The 12,082-nt window shown below is 46.1% G+C and overlaps 1 protein-coding gene across 3 annotated transcripts in view; it reads right to left on the bottom strand.

Annotated features, from left to right (window-relative positions):
• The window catches only part of PRKCB (protein kinase C beta), a 244,127-nt gene that overhangs the window by 51,071 nt on the left and 180,974 nt on the right, over window positions 1-12,082 (bottom strand). For all 3 annotated transcript variants that reach the window (XM_039490076.1, XM_039490075.1, XM_039490077.1), the window contains 3 exons: window positions 5,873-6,046; window positions 2,427-2,518; window positions 109-171 (listed from right to left, as the gene is read on the bottom strand). In XM_039490076.1, coding sequence (XP_039346010.1) covers window positions 109-171; window positions 2,427-2,518; window positions 5,873-6,046 — 329 coding nt within the window. The remainder of the gene's footprint in view (window positions 1-108; window positions 172-2,426; window positions 2,519-5,872; window positions 6,047-12,082) is intronic.

The raw sequence follows: 12,082 nt of genomic DNA, 5'->3' as shown, positions 1-12,082 counted from the left end.
AAAAGACTCCTGGAACCCTAAGCACAAAGTCCAGAGATTGTAATAAACAGGCTCCTATTTTTGCACCAGTTCTTTAGAAGGGGAGAGAGGGAGGATATGTTCACCTACCGATAAATGATGCCTTTGCTTTGTAGGAAGAATAGGCCAATAGCAATTTCTGCTGCATAGAATCTGAAATTGAAGATTTAACAGGAATACTGATAATTAAAGCAGATAAATTAAAATGAAAAGCTTTCAAATCTAATTACACAAAATGAAACACACTGGGGCCTACATCCCAAAAGGATACAGGCAAGCGCACTGGAAAAACACTGGACAAGTATCACGCAAGAGTGACACAGCTTCTCCTCTGCCACAGATCGGGTAATCACACGACCAGGTTGCTGTGGGCTAGTGTGGGGCTGTCACTTCTGATTACATAGATCTCCATGTTTAAAATAAAGGAGTCAAGATCTATGACTGTTCGTTACTATGGGGTGATTGAACATGACACACAAAATTACATGTCATCATGGGGAGGCCAAGAAGATAAAGAAACCAATGGTAACGTCTGTTAAAGAATATTCTGTGCTCAGAGGACTGTGCCTGAACTATACAGGATCCCTTGGAAAGGACGCTGCCTTAAACCCAGCCTGTATCTGGAGAGGCTGTTTAAAAAAAAAAAAAAGCGTATTTGGTGGGTTTGTGGAACATTTTGTTATCCTCAGCCCAGATTATAGACAGCAGGTACCAAAGCCACCATCAGCACCTGGCTGGCAGCTGAGTAAAGCAGCCAAAGACTGATTGTTCCTCTTGGATATCTAGGGATGGCCCCTCCAGGGCAGGATTGAGGCATGTCTCCATGGCAGTGCGAGGGGAAGCTCCCATTGCTGCAGCCTGCGCTCTACTAAATCGATCACTTCTAGGGAGCCTCTGGCACCTTTTACCAGCATGAAATCACGTTAAAACCACGTTCCATTGTGGATCCCAAAGCACAAGACTGTGGCTCTCTCTCAAGACAGTCCATGGCAAAGGCCCAGCCCAATAGGAAAGGCTTGTTCCACTCGACAGAACAGCTTCACCGCGTACACACGTCACAGCACAGTTGCTTAGTCAATGGATTAAAACTGGGGGAATCCAATTGTGGCCCCCAGGCTGGGGGGAGGGCTGCGCAGACAGCATCTTCACCTCCATATAAAGGAGTCCCTTGTGCTGCCCTCAGAGGGCCTCAGCTGGCTAGCCAGAGAGAAGCACTATGCAGGGGTCTCTGGATGGGAAGGACAGGTTGCCAAAATGTGGGGACATGCAGGACTCTCCTTAGAAAGCCTTTGCAATCTCCTTGTATGTGATGATCTAGGGCCAAGGTTTTAAACACAATGGAGAACTAAAGTTAGGCTCCTGAGTCCATATTTAAGCACGTACATAAGATGGTCTGCTTTCCAAAAGTGAGTCTCCCACGCACTGGAGTCATCAGGAACTGCTGCATGCTCTGCACATTTGAGATTCAGGCCACTGATTGACGTGTCTAAATGTGCGCTTAGGGGTGTAACTTCAGGAACCCATTTTTGAGAATCTTGACCCAGATGCACATCAGACACCCCCCACTGAGCACAGCCTATTCCCGACAGGATGGCACGCTATTTGCTCCAAAGGCGTAATCCACTCTGCTCCTCCTTACGGGATCATGACTAGAAACCACAGCCTTGAAAACCCCCATTGGTGGGATCAGGAACTCTGGGCTGAGCTCATCTAGCAGATGCAGACTGTTTAGGAGAGTGCTAATTGCAGAAGAAATTCCTGCTCACCCACAAACTTCCTGACGACCAGCAATGCTGGCAAAGGAAAGGCAGAGACAAGAGCACAAGGCCACACCGTACCAGTGGCACGTTACGCTGTAGCTTAAAGTCAAACCAAAGGGGAGCCTCTTTTTAGACATGAGATTCATCAGTGTAGATTTCCCCACTGAGGGGTTCCAGTCTGGGCAACAGATGGGCTGGCCTGGGACACAGACGTGTGAAATCTCCTTGCTCTGTAAGAAGTTCTGCAGCTCTCTGACACACTCAGGCCAACAGCCGGCCGAGGCCCAGGCTCAGCAGCCCTCTGACTGCCAGCAAGCAAACCTGGGAGATGGTCACCTATCCCATTTGCAGCCTCTCAAAACGCTTAATTAGAGAGAAATTTGTAGGCACTCCCTGGTGCTTTTTCAGGCCTAAGAGGCAATAAAACCTGCTCTCTGCAATTACTTCTGACCATCGGGCTGGATCGGGAACATTTCATCTTTGCATTCCTGCTGTCCCTCTGCTTGCGCTCCCGTTCTGCATGTCTCCTCCCTCAACAACATGAACATTGATCCACATCTCCTAAACCCGCAGATACACTCCACAGACCCATGAAATAACATTCATCCTTGGGGGGAGGGGGTTGGTAACACCGGATATTGAACTTACACAGCATGGGGCTCTTTAAACCTGCCAACCTGTTGAATCTGATACATTAAGTCCCCGCCATTCACGTATTCCATCACAAAATATAAGCGATCCTAAAAGAAAAGAACATGAAAATTAAGAACAGCAGCAGAATCACGAGAGCAGGGAATTTAGTGAGGTGTAGATATTCACAGCCACCTAACTCCCAGTAGAAGTGCCACTTATGCTATGTATAGATTGTCGAAGGCATATCAGCGTCATTACTGGTGCCCATCCTCCAACACGATGCAGGCAAAGCTTGGGTCTGTGTGATGCATATAAGGTAACCAGACAGACTCCTAAATGTGTGGAGCCCATTATCTGATCCTCGGGGACAGTTGCAAGCTTTGGCCTGTAAGGCAGGTAGGGGCGGAGTAAGACTGGCCGAAGAACAAGAATCGCGTTCTGCCCAAAAAAATAAAAAATAAAATTGAAGTTTTGCAATTTGGTTTTGTCTGCACTGGAAGAACAACGAGCCCTTCTGAAATACTGTGCAAGGCGTGTGCATGTGAGCAACCTGCCCCAGAATAGCCAATGGCCCAGGACCTGTGCCCTCCCACATCCCAGCTCATTATCCTAACCAATGAACTACTGACTAGTCTGGGGTCCCCTGCCCCCTCTCCCCTTCCAAATCTTCATTGTAAATTAAAAAATTCCCAGCCAGGTTAGGGAGCAGCCACATCCGTGGGACTATTGCCCCACTCAACCACTCTGCAGACACAACTCGCATTAACACAGGGAGAGCTGTGGTCCATCAGCACAACACACTGCAGTTTGTGGATAAAGGACACACACTTGCTCAATTTGGAACTCTGTTAGCAATTTACACTCAGGTTTTTTGACATCAGGGCTTTCTTTTTTCATCTCTTATCTCAAGACACGTTTGTCGGCCGCATTCGGGATCCTGGATCGCTTGATATTTTTGCAGTACTGATATGCCAGCAGCTTTTACACAAGAACGTTTAGCTAATAGAGAATCCAAAACTAGAGCAGCAGAAAAGGCATCTGCAATGTTCGCATCAGCCCGGACGCCTCCCTTGAATCTTCTTGCATTTGCCAAATGGTGGCCAAACACTTAGTGCACTTACACAGCCAGAAAACCTGCCATTGCAGGACCAGACACGGAGTGTGTTCGCGCTTGTGCGTGTCCATCCATCAAACATATTGCTGCAGCACAGATTTCAATTAGCAGCCTCCTGGCCCATAAACAGCAGGTCTATCAGGTGAGCCAAAAGGAAGCTGCACTGACCTCATCCTCCCTGAAAGTCACTCTCTGCAGAGCTGATATTCAGCCTATACTCTCTTAGTTACACTCTGTATTCAAGGGACCTTTATAAAGGGTTAATAAATTAGTAGATGTTTTAACTGGAATGTCAGACAATATTGAACGTCCTCAGAACGGTTATCGAACAGTATCAATCAACATCAATGGGGAAGAACATTAAAAAGGTGGCTACTCAGTACAGCCAAGCCAGTACTGAAAAACAGGCATTGAGCTTCCTTCACTTTGGAGGAAAACAGAATGTTTGTGCTTTAAAGAAGTGTATAGAGCTATAGATATAGCTTTTCTTTTATATAGATATAGAGAAAGAGAAGCCAGATGGCTGGCCTGACTGCAGGCTAGAATAGAAAGCTGTATCTCCAGCTAGGAAAAGCAACTCTGATCCTCAGTTTGGGAGAAAAGAGCCAGGATTGTGCAGGGAGAGTGGAATAACTGAACTCGCTGAGAAACAGCATTTTCCACCGACGTTCAATCATTGCATGCCAAGACTTATCCAGGATTCTGATAAAACATGCATGGCCCTGTCACACGCAAGGGCTGAGTCAGGAACAATGGGATTCTTTGGGTTTATTCTGCTGATTTTATTTACCATTTCTCCTGCCTTGCTTCACACTGAAACTTGGAGGCAAAGGCAGGACAATACCCATTATCATCGCTTACTATGATGGAAGCGCTCATCTCCGTCCTGGCCCACATGGGAACAAGAGGTGCCTTTACGCTTGACGGGCAGTTAACAGCAGCCCTCGAGGACTGGCCTGTGCTGGCCGTGCCTCTGGGATTATAAAGATGCCAGAGTCACACTCACCTTTTTCCAGATTAGCTGGAGCCCACAGGCTTTTAGCTGATGGTGCAAAATTTCCCCCTGTGATGCCTTAACAATAATTCTCTCATTCTTTGAGAGGTGGATTTGAGATTTTTTTTTCTTTACTAGTCAATTGAACTAACAGTGCAGGCTGGGAACTTGTCTTTGAACTGTGCTCCCAGAAATCAGAGGGCTTGTGCTTGCATTTGATAATACACTCTGCTACATATTTTGATTACTTTACAAACATGATTACTATTTAGCTACTGTAGGTCTCCTAGAAATAATCCTGCACTGACTCACTTCAGATGCCACAAAGATGGTGTTTGAAAGAGCTTCCCCTGCCATATTTTGATTACTGTTCTGGAAAGCTGGGCCACACACTTTAAATACACTGAATGTGTTTAGTAAATCCAATTGCTGGGATAATATTAAAGTGTAATCCTCTCAGACTCCACTGGCGTCCGTCTAAAGGACTATACCGATTACTGTTCCCTGCTTCTGCTGACAAGTACCTGGGCATTTTCATTTACAAGTTGTTCAACAGATGGCCAGAGACTGCTTCAAAAATGCTATTTATTATTTGCAGAAGTTAATAAGATGCCTATTTCAATTGGAAATTTCTGGATTTCTTATTAGGTTTCACCATCTGCTCAGCTTCTTAATTCCAAGCAGCAAATACCGACAAAAGTGGTATTTTGCTACCTGGACTGTAACTCAAACCCTAGACAAGGGTCTTTCGGAAAGAATTAAGGATCAAGTCTAATTCAATCAAGTGCTGGCTGATAAATTTGCCAGCTTCCCAGCCTGAGGCTCCATATTTGAACGTGCACACCAGGAGAAAGTGTTTGGTGCATGAAAGTTTGGTATACGACGAGGCTGGCAAGAGGGAAACGTATGTGAGCACTTTTCCTGGCATGGTTCTTTGGGTGCACAGCGAGCGCAGTGTGAAATCAGCGGCAGGCTCAAAGGAGGCTGAAAATTTGGCCAAATATTTAATTCATATATTTATTTACAGGCATTTCTATAGTGCTTCAGAGCACACTGCAATGTCTCAGGATCACCCGAGGCATGGGGAGAACTTGGGTGGGAGGGGGATTCCCTTCTCCTTGGATTCGGATGATGAGGCATCTCGGGGCAGGTCTCTACCTGCCACCCCTGCCCGGAAGTGACTGGAGCCTCTTCCCCTTCACAGCACCCCAAGCTGGTCTAGAGTCCCCAGTGCCTGGGGGGGGACTCACTCACGCTAACTTTCACATTGGATACAAATTCCTCAGTTACACAAGGCCTCTCGGAGGGGCATTTTGCACAGGGCTGATGTCAACGTAAGAGTTGCCCACTTACCATCGTTTGAAAGCAGGAGTGAAGCTGTGTTAGGAACGGAGGCTTCCCAGCCAGAGCCAGCACTCGCTTCTCAACCATCGTGCACTCCACGTCGTCGTCCTGAATAACGACGTCCTTCTTCAGGATCTTAACTGCATAGAGCTCATCGGTGCCTTTTCTTTCCGAGAGCATGACCTGTGTGGGAAACGAGAGAACTGCTTACACCGTGCCTGTGCCACGTTTCTAATTTGTCCTCACAGAGGCCAGGAGATCCACGTAGGGCTTGTTTATTTTGCTATGGCTCCCATTACCACGGTGTGTGAGCGTCTCAGAAATATTTATTTTCCCAACAACACAGTGAGGTAGTTTAATACTTGTCTCCTCATGTCACAGATGGGGAATTGGAGTACAGAGACACTGGAGGTCAGATTCTCAGTCTATCATCTTCAGGCACCTAATACCATTACGAATCTGGCCCTATATGCTTTACCCTGGAGTCTGTGGAAAAGCCAGGAATTGAACCCAGATCTCTGCTGCAGGGACTTAACCACAAGACCAGCCTTCTTCTGCGAGTGCCCATCCATATTTGGGGTGCTCTGAATGGAAGCAGCACTGGTGGATGCACCTCAGATTCAGAGAGTCCTCATCAAATACCACAGTGGTAAAAAGTTATGTAACTATCTTAATTTGCTTCCACTTTGTTTGACAGTGAATGAAAGGCGGCACTTTTTATACCCCCAGGGTAAATTGAAACACAATTATTCCTCTGGCCCATCACTCAGCAACTGCTTTACTTCATGAAGAATAATTTGTTCACCTAATATTTTAAACCAGTTGTGTCAATCTGCAGATTTATTTATTATAATAAATGGAGGCTGCCGTCTCCTGCTAGTGCGATTTTGTCTCATTAATCAAATCAACCTGAATGAGGACTCCTGAAAATCCTGCCGACACCCCACAGATTATTAAGATACATTGCTTCAATTTGGTGTGGGCTGCTTCCGAAACAAACACCGCTCACCAGAGGCCACGTTTGCTTCCCATTTTCTCTCTCTGTGTTAAATTCAAATCGTCAGTGGAATGGAATTACTTTACATTTAAAAGAGACTATTAAAATCCTTAGTCACACTGAGAACATACGTTAGGCTGTTTTGAAAATAAATTAGGAGAAATGAACATCAATAGAGTGGAACAGAAATAATTTAAGACTGTAGCAGAGCTGAAAAAAAAATGCTAGGCAGCATCCTGTGGACTTTTGAAAGGCAAGAGAATCGAATCCCAGCAAAAATACCTCTGTTTGGGTGATAGGAGATGTGACCCTAAGAGCACCACAATGCCCCCAGCAGAGGGTCCACGATTCTGTCACAGCAACTCCTATCTGGCCTGACCAACTCACTACACCTAACACATTGCTGGCATGGTATTTATCTACAAAGACTGTTGTGTAAGGTATCAAATGAAAGCTCGTAACATGCTGGTCGTCATGACCATTGCATGATGGGTGTTCAGATAACAATTAAGAAGCTGTTTGTGTATATTGAAAATATGTTTAAACCAAGCAAACCAGGCAGGGCTGATAAAGGTTTCCCAGATAAAAGAACGTTGACTTGCCGGTCTGCCCAGGTCTCTCATGTGTAAATGGAGCAGGGTTTGCCAGAGACAATGGGGATTATATTTGCATATTGAGTCAGCAGGAAGAGGAAACTAAGGGAAGGATGAGAAGAACAGCATGGCGTATGGTGCTGAAGAATAGAGGGGGAGATGAACTTTTTCTCGGGGTGCATTTCACAGGATAGATCTCAAAGATTTACTGGCCTATAAGAAGAGAGGGAACAAACCTCTGCGGGAGCAACAAGAGCAGCACGGGTTATATCCACAAAAGCTGGATCCTGGCTGGCAGGCACTTCTGACACAGAGGAGACTTGCGGTGAGCAATCCTTGTCTAAGGCAGTTTTAGATGGTTACGTTTAGTCACTAGAAAGCATGTTAGACTTTTGGTTTATTTATAACCATTTTCGGTTTTTATTAGCCTCGCTTAGTATCACTTGAATCGCTGTTCTTTATTAATAAGCTTATTCTTGGCTTTACTAAATGTTCCTCTCAGTACAATATATTCAAGTGTGACTCCTCAGCCGAGCCAACAGGAAGGTGTGTTTGTCGTCGCTCTGGAGACAGTGGACTTGGTAATTTCTGTGAGTGTCCAGTGAGGGCTGGACACTGCAGGCCAATGCTCTTTCAAGGGGCTCAGGCAGAAGTGTTCTCTGCATGGTGAAGTAAGGGCTGGCAGAGTCCGGAGGAGCGTAGTGGGCTGGTAACAGGGAGCTGATGCACAGTCTAGCAGCAGCAGCAAATCTCTTGCATGCCACGGCAGAGGAGGTAATTTACAGTTCTGGATGCCCCCAAGACAGTGTCACAGGAGGTAGATTAAATACAGTGACAATATCTGTGTTTCACCGTAGGGTTAGGAAGGGTTTTATTAAATAGGGTTCACGGGGCCTAATTCTCCTGTGGTACAGCACTATAAACCGAGAATAACCCCATAGGGGTGCAGTTTTATATTTAAATGAGTGTAACAGAGCAGAATGCGTCTGAGTCTGTCTAAGATTAGTACATAAAACCCTGATGATTGAGCATAGGTCAAGTGTTTTGGGAAATATTTGCACATTAAAATGAGACTCCCGGCTGGTGAGGACATTCATTATTACTCAGTGGAACTCCACCACCTGACAGTTCCATATCAAAGCCCAGCTAACTCATCCCCACAGGTCCCCATGTGGCAGGTTAATGGTATTGCCCGTACCCTGCCGACGGGGAGAGCACTGCACTAAAACAGAGGGACTTGCCCGAGCCGGGATTAGAATCTCAGTGTTCCCGACTCTCTGCTCAGACCAGGAGACCACAGTTCTGTCTCCTTCCCCGACAACAGTTGCAGACAACTGACCCGACGCAGTACTGGGCCACATCGTCAGCCGGCGTCACTTGGCATCCTCCACCGAAGTCAACAGGATTGCGCTTGTGCTTACAACCAAGCATGCGCTTAAATACTTTACTAGATAGCAGGCCAGAGTGCTCAGCATCCGGGAGGATCAGGCCCTTGGGGCCTGCACTGAAGCTCAGGAAAACCCTTGGGAAGAGTCTCATGGACCTTAATGGCCAATGGGACAGATTATTATTTGTCCGGCAGTAGCACTTTGAGTCCCCAGTCTTCAAATTGAGTTCAAATACCTCAGCAGCCTGACAAGCATGTGTGTGTGGAGGCAGACATTCACTGGGCCATGAGGACAAGAACATGAAGGAGGTTACTAGGGACAATGTCCTGCACCCTGATGCCTTGGAGAGGAGAGAAGGTCAATCTACCCTCTAGTATTTTTGAAACCATTGCTTGGAGAAGGTATGTCCGGAAGCCTCAGAAGGAAAGGTCCCTAGTTTCCCTTGACTGTTCTTCACTAGCTCATGAATGACATCAGGAGTCAAACTGGGGGTGGAGGGGAATGGTGTGAACACTTCTCTGAGCAGGAGCTAAGTTCTGCCCACCTGTGAAGCGAGAATGAGATGTCACTGACAACTGACCGTGGAGATCTTCAGAATATAACCACTATTCTTCTTGTAAGCGTTAATCATCAGTGAGTTACAAACACTGACATTTAAGTCATCACTATTAGGGTTCAGAGCTGACACCCTAACAGGTGAACAGCGACAGTTTGCACCTCTTAGTGCTACTGTTTTAGGCTGTCTGCAAATTCAGGCAGAAGCTGCCAGTCCACTCTTCAGATGGCCACTGCCTCCATGAGGGCTAGGGGGTCTTAGTTTGTCTTTTAATGAAGCAGAAGATGTAGGCACAAGACCAGTTTAGCAAGTAGCCCAATGAGGGACAGGGACAAGGAGCAAGAACCTTCTTGCATTTAGTCGCAGTTCTCCTGTCAATTCACTGCATGACTTGAACAAGTTCGGTACCGTCTCTGTATCTCCACCTACACACCTGGGATAGTTCTACTAGCCCACTTTGAGGAGCAATTTGTAGGGATAAATTGGTCATTTCCTGTAAAGTGCTTTGAATATGAAAAGTGCTACAGAAGCACACAGTTAAGATTCCTTTATTCTGTCTGTTGCATCTGACCTGTGCAAGCATTTACAATTTTGCATGAACTAAGGAATATTTTAAATTGATCACTAACATTTATCCTTAACATTCTCGTGTAGGCAGTTCAGGTTTATAAGTCACCCCGATTATGTTTTAACAGACAGAATTGATTTTAACTGATCAAAAAGGATGGGCTTTGGTTCCTGAAAGCCATCTGAAGAAGGGAGATTATCTGGAAGCGAGTGAATAAACCATGTTGTTCATGTCTGGAAGGATCAGGGCTCCAGTTGGCTAGACACTTCTCTCTGAGAGGTTACAGGGCATCTCTAAACCTTGCGTCTCAGCATTAAGGCCACAAATGGCCTGCTTTCTTGAGACCAACAGCAGGAGGAGTCTCAGTTATGAAGCAGAAGAATCATGGTGCATTACAAAACTTGGAGAGTTTGGATACTTCTTAAAAATTCTGTGCCTGGAAGCCTCCAGGAGAGTGTGTGCATCTTTTTGGTAAGAAAGCTCATTGAGGGATAAACACAGTGGGACGCTTTCCCTGAGGTACAAATTGATTACACTTCAAGATAAAAGCCACTGGAGTGCAGGGCTCAGTAACTGTAAATAATTATGTGGTGGATTCGGACTCTCAGTCAATTGGAACCTAGCCCTCCAGGGTGAAAACCCCCAACAGACTGATGGATGGTGCCGACGTTATGTCAGTGTACCTCTCTCATCAAATTGGAGGGCACATCTGTTGCCACATCAGTGTTCTTAGTGTCTGCAATGGAATGAGAGGACACAATTTCCTGGTGCACAAAATTAAATGGGAAAAAACGGCTCTAGGGTTTACTTAAGCTGTAAATGTTTTATTCAGTGGCTGTCCAATGGCACACCAACGCTGAAACGTGCGGCATGCACCTCAGTGTGCTGGCCTAAAGACTGAGAGCCAGGCACTTCCACATCACTAAAATACAGGAGGAAAACCAGAGTTCCTTCTCTGCAGCTGTGTAAGAAATCAGTGGGCACTTGCACAGAGTGTATGTATTATGTAGGCTACTAAGCCTGGGTCAATGTATTACTCTGTGTTTAGATTCAGACTGACAGACACATGGGATCACACAAGTGCAAATGCAGAGTTGCTTCACTTAAGTCAGTGGAGCCACCTTGAATTCAGACCTGCATAACCGAGGAGAAGACCTGACCCTTGGCCTGTTTGGAAGGTACTTTCCAGACCGCTGGGAGAGGCATTCTGTGCAAATAAGGTAGTGCAGCGTCTGCAGATTTTGCTTCCTTGCTACATTCACCTACGTCACTTTAGCAGCACCCACGGCACCCGAAACCCTATAAATACTGGAGCAGAATAAAAAAACAAAATGAGTGGTTTATATCATTGTCTTCAGTGCCATCCTGCTGCAAACAGCGACTAAACCTGATCTATCTAGGTTCTTATATGACCCTCACCAACACAGTAGCTGAGCGCCTCCTAGAACCTCTATATAAAGTGATTCAATTCCAAGATTAAAACGGCCACCGGTGAGCAGTCTTCAGCAACTGTAAATCATTCCCGGTATGTGATGGATCCAAAAATGAAGGCTCTCCCCCCACGCCAGGGAAATAATCAACCCTAGACATGCAGAAGAGTAAATAACCCAAAAACTCATTCAGCCAGGGGATCCTGCCACGGCTCAGGCCTTTCCAGAGAGAAGTCGTAAAACTCCAGCTCACTCGTTTCACAGACTGAGTAGCTGCAAAATATGAACCAGTTGCATAAATTTAGCTTTTTTCAATTTTGGTTAAACCAGAGGGAGGTTTTGCCAACATTGCACTGTTCAATTAAAAACAGGCCTAGGGAATTATGGGTCCCTTTTCCCCCTCCACCTGCTAAAGCTCAAGGAGAATCCCATAATTTATAGCTGCTTGGGTCTGCTCTGGTCCTGGCCATCAGAGCAGCCAAGGAGGGGGAGCAGATGGGCCTGTCCCCAGCCCAGGAATGGGCCAAGACGCCCTGGATTTAGCAAAGGGTGGCCTTAGCGTCTTGCTAAGCACATTGCAGCCTGAGTCCAGGTGGAACTGAAGACCAAACCCCCACTCAATGAAATGTGATGCCATTATTTTACTGAGCTCCCACAGCAGTAACAAAGCCAGAGGAGAACTGTTCC

The sequence above is a fragment of the Mauremys reevesii genome, linkage group 10 (genome assembly GCF_016161935.1).
Source record: "Mauremys reevesii isolate NIE-2019 linkage group 10, ASM1616193v1, whole genome shotgun sequence".
NCBI lineage: Eukaryota > Metazoa > Chordata > Testudines > Geoemydidae > Mauremys > Mauremys reevesii.
The sequence above is the reverse complement of the archived record's forward strand: the minus strand, read 5'-3'. Positions and strand labels throughout refer to the sequence as shown.